Source organism: Heterocephalus glaber, unplaced genomic scaffold, assembly GCF_053883595.1.
Source record: "Heterocephalus glaber isolate CG9 unplaced genomic scaffold, H.glaber_assembly_v1.0 deba00000331, whole genome shotgun sequence".
Taxonomy (NCBI): domain Eukaryota; kingdom Metazoa; phylum Chordata; class Mammalia; order Rodentia; family Bathyergidae; genus Heterocephalus; species Heterocephalus glaber.
Window position 1 is genome coordinate 58,768,963 of NW_028258142.1, and position 20,351 is coordinate 58,789,313.

The 20,351-nt window shown below is 41.1% G+C and overlaps 1 protein-coding gene and 1 long non-coding RNA gene across 2 annotated transcripts in view; one reads left to right on the top strand and one right to left on the bottom strand.

The window, feature by feature from the left end:
• Positions 1-9,382, top strand: part of Clul1 (clusterin like 1) — a 27,591-nt gene extending 18,209 nt beyond the window's left edge. The window contains exons 7-8 of the mRNA XM_087194220.1: positions 4,184-4,407; positions 8,854-9,382. Coding sequence (XP_087050346.1) covers positions 4,184-4,407; positions 8,854-9,027 — 398 coding nt within the window. The 3' untranslated portion in view covers positions 9,028-9,382. The remainder of the gene's footprint in view (positions 1-4,183; positions 4,408-8,853) is intronic.
• LOC147830160 (uncharacterized) overlaps positions 1-18,317 on the bottom strand; it is a 24,694-nt gene extending 6,377 nt beyond the window's left edge. The window contains exons 1-2 of the long non-coding RNA XR_015444443.1: positions 18,169-18,317; positions 330-364 (exon numbers count right to left, since the gene is read on the bottom strand). This is a non-coding gene — a long non-coding RNA (uncharacterized LOC147830160). The remainder of the gene's footprint in view (positions 1-329; positions 365-18,168) is intronic.
• Between the last annotated feature and the right edge of the window lie 2,034 nt (positions 18,318-20,351).

Genomic DNA, 20,351 nt, shown 5'->3' on the forward strand with positions numbered 1-20,351 from the left:
TGTGAATATGGATCAAGGGTGTGTGATAACTAAATTAGCCCCTGATTGGTGTAGCATAGTTCCGGGTGTGGGTGGCACCAACCAATAGGCTTGTACCCTGAATGGAATAAAAGGGAAAAGGGGTCCTCGCTGCTGCTGCTTCCTGCCTACTATGCCATGGACTGTTCCTCCTCTGTGATGCCCCTCTGCAATACTGCCCTGCCTTGGAGACAGCTGACTATGGACTAAAACTTCTACAAACTATGAGCTAAAATGAACCTTTCCCTCCTTAACTTGTGGGTGTTGGGTATTTTGTCTCAAGCAATAAGAAAAGTAATTAAGACACCTACCACATACAAAGTCCTACATTTGATCCCCCAACATCCTAAAAAAAAATACAAAAAACTGTCAATCACACTGCCCAAGGCAACTGTGCTCTACAGACTGACGTTCTCTGTTCCTGAAACAGGTCTTCACATGGTGCAAAGGTTCTAAACATCCTCATGCTTTGGAAAAGGAGTAAGATTAACATCCTGATTATTTTGTTCATTTAAACAACAAAAAATGAATTTAATAGTCTGTTAAACTGGATCAGTATTTAGGTGGTTACTGAGCCTTCTTGGGGGCCAGTAACAATCTTCACCTTTTGTTTAAACATCACCATCCTGGGCTCTTATTTCTGAATTCTAAGGTTGGCAGGGCTTATGGGGAGAACAGTTTCATTGGGTTACAGAGCAGGATGAAGGGTGCTCTTTCTCCCCCTTGCACTTCATCCCCTCTTCTCTTCATCCTGGCTGTTGGTTTTCTACGACTCCCCCTTTTTTTTTGGTACTGGGGATCAAACTCGGGTCCTTGTGCTTTCAAGGCAGCTGGTAGAACCACTGAGCTAAATCCCCGGCCCCAATATCGCTTCTTTTGAAAGCAGCATCCATTATATAAATGGATTCATCTACTTTTTTTTTTTTTCTTTTGAAAGGCAACAAGGTGCAGATTTTATTCACCTGGGTGCTGGTTGACTGAGGGTAAGCAACCTGTCAGTGGTGAAAAAAGAACAGGCAGGGATTTTTATAGGGGATCAGAAAGGAGTCTGGCACGTACAGGGGTCAGAGCAAGTATCTGTGGTAGAGGTCCATGCAGCAGTCACGGCAGATGTGTGGGTGTTGTCGGGTCACTTGGCTCAGGAAGATGTTGTGCTGTGTTGTGGTCTTTTCTCCTTTCTGTAACATCTGTTCTGTGTTCTGTGTGCAAGGACACAGCACACCTGTATCTAGGTGGAGATGGCCGGATGTATTCCTGGTCTGCAGCCACCTGAAGGAGGGGCGTGTCTTTGCTGAGGGCTGTGGCTTTTTTGTATGTGCTAAAACTACCCATGGGCACCTCGCCTGGCTCCATGTCTTCTTGGCTACTGTGAATTGTGGTGTAGTAAACGTGGGTATGCGGGTATCCCTCTAGCGTGCTGCCTTCACTGCCTTTAGGAATAGACCCAGGACTGCCAGACATCCAAAATGCCAAGTTCGTGTTCTCTAAACTCAAAGAATGAATTCTAGGAACAACGGAGGTTAAGAGTAGGAAGAATTTTTGTTTTAATTTTTATTAGTACATATTTGCAGTACATAATGATTACATTCATCATGGGAAATTGGTACCTGTATATAACAAACACATCTTAATTCCTTTTACTTCCTCTTCTCTTCCTCTCATCTCCATCTCTTAGTACCTTGTCCATTTGCAAAAAATCTAGCTGTTTGCTAATATCTATCTTTAACTTGCTCTTTAAATTTTTTATACTTTGAGTTTCTCACATAAGAAAAATCATGTGATATTTAAGCTTGTGTCTGATTTATAATATTTCACTTAACAGTATGATTTCAAGGTGCCTCCATTTTTCTACAAATGACTCAAATTTAGCCTTTTTTAGAGCAGAGTAGTACTTCGTTGTGTACAAATACCATATTTAGGCAGGATTTATTGAGAGAAAGCTTCTAAGAGACAGAAGGGGTGATACAGAGGGAACAGATGTCACTCCCATCATGCTAGATGTCAGATATGCCGCGTTTGTCTAAGGAACAACAGAGGTTAAGAGTAGGAAAATTTATTGGGGAATAAGAATGGAGAATAAGAATTAGGAATAAGAATAGCTCCTGGGAGACAGGAGGGGTCCCAAATGGGTTGCCCTGGATTCATCTACTTTTCACACCTTTCCAGGGCTAAGTTTTCTTTCCATAGGCATATCTAGCCCACCTTAGTATATGTATTGGAAAATTTTGACATCTAGAATCTGCTAGATTTGGTAGAAAAAATTTTGAAAAGTATTGCATTTAGGAGCTTTGATTACAAACTGGGCTTTTGGAGTTATCTTTTCTGTCAGACCAAGATAATTTACATCTGCTGGACAAAAATCACTTACAACTTCACAATGCATAATTTACATCTAACTTCACAGAGTCTGGCCGTACTTGACAGTACATAGTAAATCCAACAAAAGATCATGTTCCTATAGGAACAGATTTATCGGTGGGCATTTTAGACAATGCTTTAGTATGATACTGAAAGGACACATGGCTATTCTTGTGCCTTACTTCCAAGTTCTGTATAACTTTTTTTTTTTTTTTTTTAGAGACAAGGTCTCACTTTGTGTTCAGGCTGGCCCTGAATTCACTTTGTAGCCCAGGCTGGCCTCGAACTCCTGGTGATCCTCCTGCCTCTGCCTCCCAAGTGCTGGGATTACAGGCATGCGCCACCATGCCCGGCTCTGTATAATTTTTTAACAATATAAATAGCCTTCCACAGGGGATTTAGCTCAGTGGTTTCGCTGCCTGCTGTGCAAGCGCAAGGACCCGAGTTTGATCACCGGTACCAAAAAAAAACCAAAACAGCCTTCCAATTTTTCACTTACTGTAGTTTGTGAGATTTAGCCATGTGAATATGTGTTGCTCTAGTTCATTAACTCACTATTAATTCACTGCTGTATATTGGTCTATGTAGACATATCACAATTTATTTATCTACTCTCTAGCTGAAGTACCTTTAACACATTCACAATGGGGCCGTAATTCATATGTCTCACTGCTGGGTGGTTTGACCCACTGACAGTACATGCATGTCCCAACAGACATGCATATCCCAAGACTCAAGCTGGCGGGAACGTGTTGTCTCGAGTTTTACTATTACAAATTACTCTCATCCATTTTACCACACAATAATTTTTCCTTTTCTTTTTTTTTTTTTTTTAATTTTTCCTTTTCAATCAATATTTGATAAGCTTGTGTTCTAAGACTAAGCATATAGCTATAATTATAATCTCACATTCAAAAAGATATTTTCCCAAACACCACTAGTCCTTTTTTTCACTATTTACTATACATTTTTAGTCCCAGTTAAATGGATCCACTATAAGGGATCTTTTTCTCTTTTCCTATATAATTACTAGTTCTGGACATACACACCCCAATTCAAAATAGTAGTTTCCTTTTGAGGCAGTAAAGGGGATATGAAAGGGTATAGCAGGGCTTCTGCTTTGGTAATGTTTCTCTTCCCTTAATATAGATGGTAGGCATGTGAGACATGACAAGAAGTTCTTTGTCTAGCCCAGTTTCTGTTACATAAAACCATATAATTAACAATCAGTTATCGGAGGGTGATCAATCCTCTGACTGCCTAGAAAGGGAGACAGCAAAGGCTAAAGAAAGAAAATAGACTTGCGTAATTTCAAAGTATATGGGAGGAGGTCAGTGACTCAGAGTGGGCAAAAAAAGACACTCCGAGCTGGCCACTATTTATTGGGTTCATACAGTGATCGGAGGGAGCATCAGATGACTCAAAGGGTAGTGGCAATTCTATGATGATGAGGATCTTATACTGATGAGAATCTTAGGTCAATGAGGAGCTTATATTGATGGGTGAGATGAGCAAAATGTTCTTACAACAGTAGGTGGGACAAGTTAAGCTGATCAGGAATTTATCTCTCCCCAGGTGAAACCTTTCTCTTTTTTTATTACTTGGTTTTCAAAGAACCAGGATATCTTCAGCTGATGTAATCTTGCCCTTGAGCATCACAGCATCATGGGACCACGGAGGCCTCAGCTGTGACTGGAGGCAAAATGGAGTTATGTTTTCACATGCCATAGTCAGCTCTTGGGCAAGGACATTAGGCCTCAGACAACCCTAATCATAAGGATTTCCTTTACTGTTACTTCTTTGCTAGACTGTCCTGCTGTGCCAGAACTACACATAGAACTCAATGAAGCCCTTAGACTGGTCAATATATCCAATCAGCAGTACGACCAGATCATGCAGATGACCCAGTATCACTTGGAAGGCACCACGTATCTAATGGAGAAGATGCGAGAGCAGTTCGGCTGGGTTTCTGAACTGGCAAACCAGTCCTCAGGAGCTGAGAATGTCTTTAATCCAATAAAAGTAGTAATGGTAAGACCCAAGAGTGGACACAGAGATTACATGTGTGCACCTTGATGCTTCTGTTATTTATTACTTATACCTGATTTCGAAAACTGGCTGAAGGGGAAATATGCATATGTCCATTATGACTGAATTCGGGCTGACTTGATTTAATGTAGTTCATGGTCTTCAGGAAACAAACAATAAAGAAAATCAATATACAGTGGACCCTTGACTTATGAACTTGATCAGTTTTCAAGGGCTGGCTGTAACTCAAGTTGGTTATAAGTCAATACATCTGGGTTCTGGATGTTTACCTGGGTACACACTATATGTAACAAGAGGCAGATGAATCTTCCATTAATGTAATTAACCCAAGTTGTTCATATGTCAGGCTAGTCGTAACTTGAGGGTCCACTGTAAAACAAAAAGTACTTTTCTAATCCAGAAATAGCTAATTCTGCTCATAGTTTCAGGGCTATAATTGATTGAAGTAACCATGAAGAACACTGGCCAATGTCATACTTAAGAGAGAAGACTTAGGTGTAAAGGAATTTGAGTTCAAAATTTGACTGTGAAATTGAACAGCTTGTAAGAAGCTTGGAAAAGTTCCTTAATCTTTCGAGGTCTCAGTTTTCCTATCTATAAAATGGGAATAATAGCTACCTTAAAATGTTTCTCTGAAGATTGGGGATGTAGCTCAGCAGTGTAGCACCTGGCTGGCAAGCACAAGGCCCTGAGTTCAATTCCAGGTACCAAAAAAAAAAAACAAAGCGAGACCTGAGCAATCCTTTATAAATCACTCACATTAGAATCTCAGGCTCTGCTTCTAGAGAATTTGCCCTGTGATATTCTGTAATTCAACATTTTGCTCTTTTTCAGCCTGTAAAGTTGTAGGCTGATTTGAAAATTTTAGGAAGTCACAAGCACATTAAAAATAAAAAACAGAAAAAAAACAGGATGGAGAAGAGTAGGTTGCACTGAACTAAATAAGTCATTATGAATGTTGTATTTCCACTGTGTGTGACATGGTATAAATATCTGTACACATATGTAAGCAAGCATGTGGACTTTGAGTCATGATGTGAAATGTGTATGTTACTATAGACAATAATCAAAGGGTTTTGAAAGCCACTGTTCCTGAGCAGGGGATGGTGGCAGATGCCTGTCATCTCAGTACTTGGGACGCTGAGGCAGGAGGATCACCACGAGTTCGAGGTCAGTACTACATAGCAAGTACTGAACTACATAGTGAATCTGAACTACATAGTGAGATCCTGTCTCAAAAAAAAAAGGAAGATGCTGGGGATTTAGCTCAGTCGTTCCACCACCTGCTTCACAAGCCTAAGGTCCCAAGTTCAATCCCTGGTACCAAAAAAAAAAAACCTATTGTTTCTACCCCTGCTGACTCTGATTCTACAATTCCATTAGGTCATATTCTAGAAGGAAAAAAGAATTCAATGTATTTAATCATCCTCACTCATACAGACTTACAGTTCAATGAGGACTTGTCTTGAAGAATGAAATTTAAGAAATTTTTAGCAGGGCATTCAAACTTTAGAAAGCTGTAGCCAATACTTGTTTTTATTAGTGTCAGTATTTTTGTTTTGTTTTTTTTTTTGGTACCGGAGATCGAACTCGGGTCCTTGTGCTTGCAAGGCAGGCGGTGGAACCACTGAGCTAAATCCCCGGCCCCCATAGTGTCAGTATTTTTCTTTCTGTGCTTCAATTTTCTGCCATTCTACTGCTTGAGTAACAATAACAAATTTATCTAAAAAAAATTTTTTTGGTGGCACCAGGGATTGAATCCAGGGCCTCAAACATGACAGGCAAGCGTTCTACCACTAAGCAACAACCCCAGCTATTTATTTATTTATTTGTTCTTGAGACAAGGTCTCATTATGTAGCCCAGGCTGGCCTCAAATTCAGGGCAGTCCTCCTGTCCCTCCTGCCTCCCCAGTGCTGGGATTACAGGTGTGTGCCGCCATACCCAGTTTACAGCCTTCTTTTAAATTTTGAGATAGGGTCTTGTTATGTCACCCAAGCTAGTCTCAAACTTGTGATCCACCTGCCTCAGCCTCCCCAGTAGCTTGGATTATAGGTGCATGCCACTGTCCCTGATTTAAAATTCTTTATATTGATAACAAGGCATGACTATATGAAAGCCTTCACATAAAATAAAAGTTTTTCAATTATGCATATTTATAATAGTAATCATTGAAGTTATATATCAAGTAATGTTCTAAGAACTTTTCTATACATCAGACCATTTAATCCTCTGAATGGCCCTCCCTGTAAGGCAATGTCTGAGCCATTTTCTGTTGTGAGAACACATGAGACTGGGCTGAAGGTGCAGCTCAGGGGTTGTGCACACGTGTGCTTGGCATGTGTGAGGTCCTTAGGGGTCAATCTCCAGCACCAAAACAAAGAAAAACAAAAACCCTGAGACAAATAATTTACAAAGAAAAGAGGTTTATTTGGTTCACAGTTCTAGGCAAGAACCACATGCCCTTCCGCATGAAGAGAGAAAGCAGATGTGTGTGGAAAGGAAGCATGTGTAAGAGACCAAGGGGAGGTGAGTGGGGGGATCCAGGCTCACTTTATAATATCAGCTTTCACGGTGTCTCATCCAGTTGTAGACCTAACTCACTCCCAAAAGAACAAATTTTTTTTCTTTTGGTGGTACTGGGGATTGAACCTAGGGCCTTCACACTGAGCTACATCTCTAGCCCCTTTTTCTATTTTTATTTTTTAAATTTTTAGGCAGGAACTTACTAAGTCACTTTACAACCCTCGAGATTATAGTGTAGGCCACTTTGCCTTAATCACCTTTTTTTTTTCTTTTTTTGGTACCGGGGATCGAACTCGGGACCTTGCGCTTGTGAGGCAGGCGCCAGAACCACTGAGCTAAATCCCCAAACCGCCTTAATCACCTTTAAAGGTGCCTTCTCAATAATGTTACTCTGGGAATCAAATTTCAAAATGAGTTGTGTTGAGGGACAAGCCATGTCCAAACCGCTGCAGGTAAAGAGTATTCTGCTCCTCATTTCTCAGTCAATGCACAAGGGAGAGTAAGCAGCTTGTGTGAGCTCACTCAGCCAGTAGGAACCGAACACAGACTCAGGCAGGGGTCTCCAGAATCAGCACACTTCACCACTCTCCTAAATTGCCTGTAAAAATTATGTTTTCCAAAGCAGCTCTTACAGAGCAACCCATAAAATAGCGAGGGCTGAAGAGAAGCCTTATACAGGGACTATACAAATGCCAGCAGGTGAAACAATTATGAGCCCTAGTTATGTTATATAGGTGTCTGCTTTATATTTGTGAAACTAGACAAATGCTTTATGCAGTTTTATGTATATTACAGTCGCTAAAAGAAAAGTGAAATGTTGTATAATCTATTCCTTTATGTACTAGAATTACTGGATTTTTTTTTTCTGGTACCCAGGATTGAACTCAGGACCCTTTGCTTGACAGGCAGGCACGGCACCACTGAGCGAAATCCCTAGCATGTACTAGAATTACAAAATTACTGGTTTTAATGTGGCCTTAAAGTTTTTGCTTCAGTTTTGTTTTGGATAAGGGAAACATTATTGGAAAACATTTTCAAAATAGTTCTCTTAAGGTTACATCAAGTTGCATGCCATTTAAATTCTACATAAATGATGAAAATGAAGTACAGTATGTGCACTTTAGAATTCATTAAGAGAGAGCTGGGCAAAAAAAAAAAAAAAGAGAGAGAGAGCTGGGCATAGTGGCGCACACTTGTGATCCCAGAATTTGGGAGGCTGAGGCAGAAGTTTGAGGCCAGCCTGGGCTATGCAGTGAGTTTAAGGGCAGCCTGAACTACATAGTGAGACCCTGTCTTTGGGGGGAGGAAGAAGAAGAGGGAGAAGGGGGGGGGGAGGAGGAAGAAGAAGGAAGAAGAAGAAAAAAGAATTCCATAACTAATGCACAATTTGTCCGACCAGTTCTTATGAAAACCTCACCCACAACCATACACCGTGTGTGTCCTAGGAAACTTGGTGTGAATTTGACATTCCACCTTGATGTTTATGGCACAAACAATGCTCACTAAACATTTCACCTGCTTCCTTGTGTTTTCTGGCTCCCCTTGCAGTTACGTGGTGCCACAGGGCAAGTTCTGGCCAATGAAATGTAAGCAAAATGGCAAGGATTATTTCTAGGGTGACATGGTAGAGCTTATACTGTATGTGCTTATCTATTTTCTTCTTCTGCTGAGTGCACAAGGGAAGCCAGGTATCTGCAAGCTACAGCCATAAGATGATGCATTTCTGTCACCAAGATATAGAGTGTCTTTGTTAAGAGATGATTTTTTTTTGTATGAAGTCACTGGGATGTTGGGGCTAATTTGTTACTTCAGCACAACCTAGCTTCTCCTCAATAATGTGGTATTAATTTCAAATGTTCACTGGGACATAGTAAACCTTTTGTGGTATAACCCTTCTTCTCTAGGTAGCTCCAAGTGTTCATGAAGGAAATTCTTCCAACCAAGATGCAAGCCGTCTGCCTGCCCCTCATTTCACACTCAGGAGTCCTCTTGACCAGGGTGCTGACGACTCTAACTTCACTGATTACATGGCAGAGAAGGCTCTTCAGTACTTTAGGGAACACTTTAAAACTTTGTAAGCATGATGTCTGATTAGGAATGCCTTTTTTGATGGGAATAGATGATTCATAAAAGGAAAAAACAAAACTATTTTTAAAACCTCTGAAAATATGTTCAACTTCAAAATAACCAGACATAGAAACAAGATTGCAGTTTCTTCCGATCAAACGTGCAAATTTTAAAAAGCCCATACTGGTGGTGCATGTCTGTAACCCAAGCACTCTGGAAGGCTGAGGCAGGAGGATCACAAGTATGAGCTCAGCCTAGGCAACTTAGTGAGAGCCTGACTCAAAATAAAAAATAAAAAAGGATGTAGCTCAGTGTGAAGGCTTTGGGTTCAATCCTCAGGACTGCAATAAACAGCCCCCAAAACCTAATATGAGTGTGATGAATCAGAAATTCTTATATGATTTTGGTGAAAACATAAACTGGTTTTGCCTTCTTGAAAAGCTATTTGATTATATATATTGAGTCATAAAAAATCTTTTTAATATTACTCCACTTCTGGAATCAATTCTAAGGAATAAATTTAAATTTGATCACAAGTTCTCTTTCCAAAACTGGGTGTGGTGGTGCATGTCTGTAATCCAAACTGAGGCAGAGGCAGGAGGATTGCTGTGAGTGAGTTCAAGACCAGCCTGGGTTACATAGTGAACTCAAGGACAGCCGGAACTACAGAGCAAGACCCTGTCTCCAAAAAAAAGTTCTCTTTCCAAGATTTATATGTACAAAATTATTTAAAATAGTAAAAATACCCTTAAGACAAACAAAAGAAAATGGTTAAGTAGATAATAGCTAAATACTCTCACTATATATATACATTTATGCAAATATATATATATATATATATTTTTTTTTTTTTTAAGTTTTTTGAGAGGCCTTGCTATTGGTTCAGGCTGGCCTTGAACTCACTAGTAGCCCAGGGTGGCCTTGAACTTGTGGTAATCCTCCTGCCTCAGCCTCCCAAGTACTCCGATCACAGGTGTGTGCCACCACACCCAGCATTCACTATATTTTATGAAACTCCTGGGCAATGTCATGAGCTACAAGGCAATTCTGAACTACTTAGTGAGACTCTGTCTCAAAGCACAACAACAAAAGCTGGGTGTGGTGGCACATGCCTGTAATCCTAGTACTTGGGAGGCTGAGGCAGGACTGTGGCAAGTTCAAGGCCAGCCTGAACTGCATACAGGGACTTTGTCTCAAAAAACTGAAAAAAAAAAAAAAAAGTTAAATGAACTCAAGTCAATATGTACTAGTGCCAGAATCTGAACTCAGTTCTCTCGACGCCGAATCAGCCCGCACCCCAGCAACAATTCACTGGATCCTCCCCCCCCACCCCGCTCCTCTGTTAAGCCACCTGGTTTCACACTACAAAGACGCAGAGGACACGGGACCACCAGACTACAGTACTGAGTCGCGCTGCTCCCGGCCCAGAGGTAGGGGCTTCTGAGCTGCCGTCCCACTGCTCCTGCTCCAGAGGAAGGGGCTTCCCGGCCACCACCCTCCCGCTGCTCCCAGATCACAGGAAAGGGCTTTTGGGCCACCATCCCTACCCCTGCTCGCGGCCCCTGTCCCACCTCTCCCAGCTCAGAGGAGGTAATCCATGCAGGTGCCAACAGCGCCCCCCCCACCCCACCCCCGCCGTCAAAATGAGAAAACACGTAAATAAGTCTCAAAACCAGACTTCCAGATCACCTACAGCAACCCCAAAGGGAAATGAGAAGGAACACTCTGATACTCAACCACCTGGACCCACTGAACTGGCAACAAAAGGGGATCTGGAAAAAATGAAATCAGAAATAATTTCTCAGATAACAGGAGAAATTGTGCCCCTAGTGCAAGACATGATTAATAAGTCTAGAGAGGAGCTCAGGAACATGATGGAAACCCAACACAGGAAACAAATGGAATCCATAAAACAGATGCAAATAAATTTCCAGGACATGTTAAACTCCACTGAAAGTCTACACAGCAGAATGAGCCAATGTGAGGACAGAATTTCAGATATAGAAGATAAGATTGCAATTAGTGACCGGGAAAAGAAAAATTGCTTCAAAATTATAAGGGAACATGAGAAATCAATCCAGCAGCTGCTAGATGATGCAAAGAAGAATAACGTAAGACTGATTGGACTCAATGAAGAAACAGGAGAGAGTGGACATGACATAAAAAATCTCTTCACAGAAATAATGGCAGAAAACTTCCCAAGCAGGGGAAAAGAGGTTGACATACAGATAAGTGAGGCATACAGGACTCCAAATAGCCTTGATCAAAAAAAATCTACACATAGGCATATAATTGTTAAGATTCCAGAAACTCAACAGAAGAACAAAGTTCTACAAGCAGTTAGTTTAAGAAAAGAAACAAATCACATACAAAGGAAAGCCCAGCAGGATCACAGCAGACTTCTCAACACAAACCATCAAAGCAAGAAGAGCTTGGAGTGACATAGTCCAAGCCCTAAAAGAAAACAGCCTCCAACCCAGATTGGTGTACCCTGCAAAACTATCTTTCCAAATGGATGGAGAAATAAGATACTTTCATGACAAAGAGCACCTTAGGAACTTCGTGAATACCAAACCAGCACTCCAAAGAATTTTACACAATATCCTAGGAACAGAAATTGAGGATCACAACCTCAGGAAGCAAAGCAGAATGAATTCATCTGGCATGACAAGAAATTAAATGTAAAGGGGGAGAACCCAATAAAAAGAAAAGGTCATGGCAATGACAAGTCAATACGTTTCAGTTATAACCATCAACATTAATGGTCTCAATTCACCAATCAAAAGAAACAGACTGGCAGAATGGGTCAAGAAGCAAAATCCAACAATATGCTGCATACAAGAAACACACTTAATTCAAAAGGAAACTCATAGACTGAAAGTTAAAGGGTGGAAAACAATACTCCATGTGACAGGAACCTGAAAAAAAGCAGGAGTAGCTATCCTCTTGGCAGATCAAGTAGATTTCAAACCAACACTGATTAAGAGAGATGAAGAAGGACACTACATCCTTGTAAAGGGAAGAATCCATGAGGAAGAGATGACAAACATAAATATCTATGCACCAAACACTAGTGCGCCCAACTATATAAAACAAATACTAACGGACATGAAAAGTCATATATGCACTAATACAATTGTAGTGGGGGACCTCAACACCCCACTGTCACAAATAGATAGATCAACTAGACAAAAAATAAGTAATGAAATTCTAGAACTTAATCAAACTCTTGAACAAATGAACTTAACAGATGTTTACAGAGTCTTCCACCCCACAAAATCAGAATACACATTCTTCTCAGCTGCACATGGGTCATTCTCAAAAACAGACCACATACTCACACATAGAACATGTTTAAGTAAGTGCAAAGAAACTGAAGTTATCCCCTGTATATTATCAGACCATAGTGTGATGAAATTGGAGATCCACAGCAAAAGAAACTCAAAAAATTTCATAAACACGTGGAAATTGAACAACACACTTCTGAATAACCAATGGGTCACAGAGGAAATTAAAGAAGAAATCAGACAGCTCCTTCAATTAAATGACAATGACAATACAACATATCGGAATCTATGGGACACAATGAAAGCAGTCTTACCAGGGAAATTCGTAGCAGTGAATATGCATATTAGGAAAACAGAATGAGCCCAATTAAACAACCTGATGCTGCACCTCAAGCTTCTAGAAAAAGAATAGGACAACCCCAGAGCTCATACAAGGGAGGAAATTATAAAGATCAGAGGAGAAATCAATGCAATGGAGACTAAGACAATGATACAAAAAAATCAATGAAGCCAAGAGTTGGTTCTTTGAAAGAATCAACAAAATTGACAAACTCTTAGCCAATCTTGTCAGAAAAAGGAAAGAAAAGGCCCAAATCCATGCAATTAGGAATGAAAAGGGTGAAATTACAACAGACCCAGCAGAAATCCAGAGGATCATCAATATCTACTTCCAGAATCTATATGCCAATAAGATGGACAACACAGAAGAAATGGACAGATTCCTAGATACATATGAATTACCAAAGCTGAACGAAGAAGACCTTAAAATTCTGAACAACCCAATATCAACCAATGAAATTGAAAATGTAATTAAAAACTTATCAACTAAGAAAAGCCTGGGCCCTGATGGCTTCACTGCTGAATTCTACAAGACATTTAGAGAGGAACTGCTGCCACTACTGTTTAAACTCTTCAATGAAATTGAAAGGGAAGCAATAATCCCAAATTCACTCCTGGAAGCAAGCATCACTTTGATCCACAAAGCAGAGAAAGACCCAACTGAAAAGGAGAACTATAGGCCAATCTCACTAATGAACATAAATGCAAAAATCCTTAATAAGATACTGGCAAACAGAATGCAGAAGATCATCAAGAAGATCATACACCCTGATCAAGTGGGATTCATCCCAGGGATGCAGGGATGGTTCAATATATGCAAATCAATCAATGTAATACACTATGATTATCTCCATAGACACAGAAAAAGCATTTGACAAAATCCAACATGCATTTATGATAAAAACCCTACAAAAAATTGGAATAGATGGTCTCTACCTCAAACTGATAGAAGCCATCTATGAAAAACCAACAGCCAATATCATACTAAATGGTCAAAACCAGAAATCCTTCACACTAAAATCAGGAACAAGACAAGGATGTCCACTATCACCACTCTTGTTCAATATAGTTCTGGAAACATTAGACACGCCAATTAGACAAGAGAAAGAAATAAAAGGAATAAAGATAGGAAATGAAGAAGTCAAATTGTCATTATTTGCAGATGACATGATACTCTATATAGAAGACCCCAAGAACTCCACCAAAAGTCTTTTAGACTTAATAACCAAATTCAGTCAAGTAGCTTGTTACAAGGTCAACACACAAAAATCAATACCTTTCCTCTACACAAATGACAGACTCACTGAGAGGGAAATAGGGCAAATAACTCCTTTCACAATAGCATCCACAAAACTGAAATACCTAGGAATCAACCTAACGAAAGAAATCAAAGACCTCTTCTCTGAAAACTATGGCACTCTGAAAAGAGAGATTGAAGATGATATCAGAAAATGGACAGACATCCCCTGCTCCTGGGTAGGAAGGATTAATATAGTGAAAATGGCCATACTTCCAAAACTGCTATATAGATTTAATGCAATTCCAATTGAGATCCCAGCAGCATACTTCATGGACCTTGAGAAAACAATCCAAAAATTCATTTGGAACAAGAAGAGATCCAGAACAGCAAAAGCAATTCTAGGTAACAGAGACATGGCAGGGGGTATCACAATCCCCAACCTGCAACTATACTACAAAGCTACTGTGATAAAAAGAGAATGGCACTGGCAAAGAAACAGACCTGAGGACCAGTGAACTCAGTTCTATCTGATTCTTAATCCCCGTACTGTACTGCTTTTTGCTAGGCCATTTGGTCAAAAAAAAAAATGCAAGATACAAAAATCTCAGTAATATGGTCAACTTTATCTTATAATTAAATTTCAATTCTAAGTTATCATTCTTCAGGGACCTTGACAGTAGGTCACCATCAATGTATAATTAAGGTAGGTATTATTGGGGGTATTGTCTCTCAGGCCTTTACCTCCAAACTTTAGAGGATATTCATCCAACTCATATGAGTCAAACAACCAAAGAGCCTTTTAGCATGTAATAGTTTAAGGCAAAGGACACAGGTACTATGGAGGAGAAAATAATGAATTTGATAAAATCATGTCCTAAAGGAGCTCTATCATACTGTGCCAATCAGTTTTTCATGGCTGGGATAAACTACCTGACATACACAGGTTAAAAGAGAAGTTTTATTTTGGCTCAGGATTTCAGCGGTTTCAGTCCATGGTTGGCGCTCTGAGGCAGAAACATCATGACAGAGGATGGCAAAGAAAAGCTGCTCACTTTGTGGCAGCCAGAAAGCAATATGAATTACTTTATAGTTTCTTGATTCTAAAAGTAACAAAATCACAATTTTTAAAAATTTAGAAGATAGGGCTGGGGATTTAGCTCAGTGGTTTTGCCGCCTGCTGCGCAAGCGCAAGGACCCAAGTTCGATCCCCAGTACCAAAAAAAAAAAAAAATTTAGAAGATAAAAATTATCCACAATCCCACCATCTCAACAAAACTACAATTATCACTTTACTATATTTCTTATTCAAATTTTCCACTTAATTTCTTAGACTGGATTCTAAGAAATCAAATTGCTGGTTTAAAGGTCATTAAATTTTATTGTTCTTGATATATACTGCCATTTAGTAACAACAATATTTAAAGTACCAATTTTTAGCTAGCATTTCAATTTTTAAAAAATTTTCAATACAGGGCTGGGGATTTAGCTCAGTGGTTGTGCCACCTGCCTCACAAGCGCAAGGACCTGAGTTTGATCCTCAGTACCCCCCTGCAAAAAAAAATTCAATACAAATGAACATTTTAGGCTGGGCATGGTGGCCTACATCTATAGTCCTAGCACCCCAGGGGACAAGATAGGAGGATTGAAAGTTTCAGCCCAACCTGGAAAATTTAGCAACTTAGACCCTGTCTCAAAATAAAAAATAAAAAGGGCTGAGGATGAAGTTCAATGGAAAGGCCCTGAATTCAATTCCCAGTACCTACCACGCACACAAACACACACACCCAATTCAGTGAATCAGGGGATCTATGAAGATGTCTTTAAATAAATGTTAAGAATATTCATACATGTGGTTTTTCTATTACTTTCCAATATATTAATTTTTCCAATCACATTTATTTATTCTATTGCCTATTCTGAACTTCTAGTCCAAGAAAAAAATCCACTAAAAGTAATTAACTAGCCTTTTGATTATTGCTGGGGTTTTTTATTGGTTTTTTTTTAAGGTAAGAAGATCTAATCTAATCTATAACCAACAAGAATTATGCCTTCAGCCAAGACCTGAAAATCTGAGATACAATGCAGGCTAACACAATGAACATAGTTGGGTGAAAGTTAGTCATATATTAGGAAGCACTGTTGATTTACTTGTGTTGAGTGGTAATTCAACAGCTATTCAGGTTGAGTTAAAATAAAAATTTCCTCCTAAAAAGTCAAATGTACATATGTAGAATATGATGCATTAGTACTTCTTTGTAATATTAAGTAATTATTGAGTGGTGTTTATGTTCTACAATTTCCATAAATGTGCCACTTTCTAATTAGTAAAGGTTCTTCCTTCAACTTCTTTTTGAATTTAAAGTATATTATAATTCACTTTTTTAAAATCTATAATTCATTTCATTTAGCAAAGACCAATAGCTTCTGCATATTTTTTATTGCAGCAAAATACACATGGCATAAAGTTTTCCATTTTTAACTATTTCTAAGTGTATAGTTCTGTGGCATTAGAACATCACCATCCATCTCTAGAACATCTGCCATCTTTCCAAACTGCAACTCCTGCACTAAACACTAACTCCCCATTCCGGCCACCCTTACCCTGGCAATCACCATTTTGCTTTATGTTTCTGTGAATCTAATCGCTCTAGGTACCTCATACAAGCAGAATCATACAGTATTTGTCTTTTGCAGTTCACATGTTCCACTTAGTATAATGTCTTCAAGGATCGACCATGCTGTAACATGTCAGAATTTCCTTCCTATTTTAGGTTTTGTAATATTCCATTGTATGTATAGATTTAATTTTGCTGATCTATTCATCCACTGATGGACCCTGAGTTCGTTCCACCTTTTCACTATTAATAATGCTGCTTTTGTAGGCATGGTGGCACATGTGTGTAATCCCAGCACTTGGGAGGCTGAGCCAGGAAGATCACCATAAATTCAGCCCAACCTGGGCTACATAATGAGTTCAAAGCCAGCCTGGACTGTATAGCAAGACTCTGTCGCAAAAAAAAAAAAAAAAGGGTGGGGATGTAACTCTTGTTAACCTGTCTGTTATAGAGCTGTCGGCCCTGACCTTGAGATGGATGAGGAAAACATGACCTCACCTGGGCTACCTACAGGAGGTCTACATTCCCAAAGGCAATACAGATCGATTTCAAAAATTCACTGGTCTGGAAGTGGGATGGGGGAGCTGGGAGAGGAAAAGAATCTGGAATGACCTAGGAAAGGGCAGCCGAGTACGAGGGTGTAGGAAACCAATTTAAAAATCTCCTGTCCTGTAACTCAGTGCATTTGTTTACTGTGGCCTTGTGAACATTCATATCACCAAATAGCAACAGCACCAATTCTCTACCAGGGCTTGGGAGATTTTTTCCGAAAGGCTTCCTCATTCTGTTCTTGGTACATCTTTTCTCTCCAATTAACCCAAATGGTTATTGTGTAAATTGTCTTTAAGAGTCAATTTATTGTGTGACAGTTTCATGCCACATAAAAGCACGTGACACTGTTTTAGCTGGCCAGATGAGGTAGGGCTGCAGATGAAAGAGACTTACCGAACTGCTCCCAGGATATTGCCATCAAAAAAATTTTAAGTCTGAGAGGTTTATTAGAGCAGAAGGACTTGCTGTGTCAGCTTCCCTCACTGGCAGAATACCCAAGATAATCAACTTGGAAGGGGGAAGGGGGTACTTTGGGCTCAAGGCTTCAGTCCGTGGTACTCTGGCTGGTTCACAGAGCTGCCTCCGCCTTGGCAGCCGGAAGCAGCAGCCAGGGTCCCACTTTCCTCTTTAAGACCACGCCCCCAAGGAAAAGCATAGAAGGGGAAAAAATGGAAACAAAGCTTTTGTAAATAAGGAGGGGAAGAGGGGCTGTAGGGAGGGGAGGGGGATGGGGAAAAAGAAGCAAAACATATCACGTAGAGGCACAAATTCCCTACGATGAATGTGATCTTCGCTTAAATCTGTCCCTGAACAAAGACCACGCCCTCCAGCGACCCCACTTCCGTCCACCAGGCGGCACTTCCGCCCCTTCCCTCGGTGCCACAGGCTGGCGACCACGCCTTTAGCACGGCCTGTGGGGACCCTGAGCCGAGCCTCTGCACTGGCACAGACATTAGGCAGGAGAAAGCCAGGAGAGAACCTCGGGCTCGGGCTGGGGGCCTTGGGTAGAGCACGTGTGAGATCCTGGTTCACTCGCCAGCACACAAATGAAATTCACAGCGGTGCCCGGAGCCCATCTTCATACCCCGACCCAAGCCGACAGGTTTGCTGAGCACCTACCGTGGAGACGCATCCCGGTCCTCCTCACCCTCCAGCGTGGCTGCGGCGCAGGCTCACCGTCACCCCCACTTCAGGGTTACAGCTGCCGCTCTGAGGGGAGGGGCTCTGCGCCCCGCTGCACCCCTACCCCACAACCGGCCTTCCAGAAGATTCCCCGGGTTTCAGCACCGCCCCCGGAGAGCGAGGCTGTCCTGGAGCCCTGCACCAATCCCAGGCCTGCATTTGGACCAATCACAGGCCGGCAGCTGCTATATAAGCAGCATTCCCCGCATACCTAGAGGTTTTTCTAGAGGGTTCCCTCCATGGCACCTGTTCCATATGGAGCATCCCAGACCCCGTTAAAATAAAGACTCCCTTGGTGGTCCTGTAAAACTGCTCACTTATTTCTCGGGTAGTGTGGGCCATGTAGTCTTCAAAAAGAAAGCAATGAACACTATAGGCTGCCCTGAAGAGCTTGAGAGATCAGCAGCCAAGGAAGATGGGCAGCAGCAGAGAACCGGCAGCTGCACCAGCCAGCATCTGGCTCTGTCAGCTGTTGGCAGCCAACGTTATCTGGTGTCATCTGGTGACATCAGGACTGGTAGCAGAGCTGCACTTTGCCGGTTTCGAACTGAATCGAGCAGAACCTAGGCTGATTGGCAGCACCATGTGCTCCATAAACAGTTGATGTCGACTTTGAATTCACCAGTGCGGCGGCGGCGAGAAGTTTGAAAAATATGGTGTTAAACCATTTTTAGTAAACTTTAAAAATGTGCTGAGGTGAATTATCGAACTCAGATTTCCTTGCACAGAAGGCGGTTCTTAGCAGATCTGATGGCGTTGGTAGAGGCGTTCAGGGTGTAGGAGGATTTAGACCTGGGAAGTTCAAGGCTGAAGCTGAAAAATGTCTCACTTTATAGTTCGGAGGGACTTTGAACTCACTATGTAGCCCAGACTGTCCTCAAATCCCCTGTAATCCTCCTGCATCAGCCTCTGGAGTGGTGGGATTACAAGCATGCAGCCACTAATATCCAAAATAAAGGAAGTGATTAATATATTTACTTTCCTGTTTGTAACGTGTTAACCGTATTTTCTCATCTGTGAAATGAGATTGGGAATAATATTAAATATTAAAAATTAAAAGAGTAATGAATAAAGTGCCCAGAGAACAATGCCTACAGACTTTAGGCAGTACCTTGTGGGTACTGTTTTAGGGCTTGGGGAATACAACTGTGTACAAAAGAAAAAACAGATGAGGACCATTTTGTTTGGTTTTTTGCAGTCTACGTCCTATGGGAAGGGAAGGAGGGTAAGGTTAATTAGAAAATTTGGAGTGGACTCAGGCAAGCCTGGTGTGGTGGCCTGTAGCCCTAGTATTCTAGGAGGCTGAGGCAGAAGGATCGAAAATTTGAGCCCCGCCTGGGCAACCTAGTGAGATCCTGTCTCAAAATAAAAGGGGCTGGAGCTGGGGATGTAGCTCAGTGTGAAAGGCCTGGGCTTAATCTCCAGTGCAAAAAATCCAAAATCCCAAAAATAACAGTTGATGAAGAAGGTTGCTTGTATTTACAAACTGTAGTAGTGCAGTTGACTCATTGTCAACACGCTCCGACTCACCCGTGTTTATATTCTAAAATCTTCCAGCAAAATTGAACAGTGCGGTGTTAAAAACTTTCCAAACCTCAGCCTTCATCAATCAAGTGGAAAGGTTGCATTGCTGCCCTTGCTCACTAGTTAGCTGTGCCCTTCATTGTAGGAAACGGATCTCCACAATGTTTAGTCCGCCTGAACGTGGGCGCTGGGAGGGGATCCAAGCAGCCTGGCTTAGAATGATGGGGGTGAACCCTGAAACTTTGCAGCTAGAGCGACCCTTCTGGGCCTAGGCACCGGAATGTGGGATTTGGTCGTGCTCTCTTGGTTGTTTAGAGGCTGGGTTTCACTATGTTGCCCAGACTGGCTTTGGTTTCAGGATCCTTACTGTCTCAGTCTCCCAGTGCTGGGAATTCAGGCGTGCACCCTGCACCCGGCTCCAAAGACTTTTCTTTTTTATTTTACTATTTATTTACCGGTCCAAAGGCTTTTTTTATTATTATTATTTATCGGTGTTGAGGATTGAACCCATGACCTTCGCCACATCTCCGGCCCTCTGCATTTTTATTTTTATTTTGAGGCAAGGTCTCGCTAAACTTCCCAGGCTGGGATCCAAT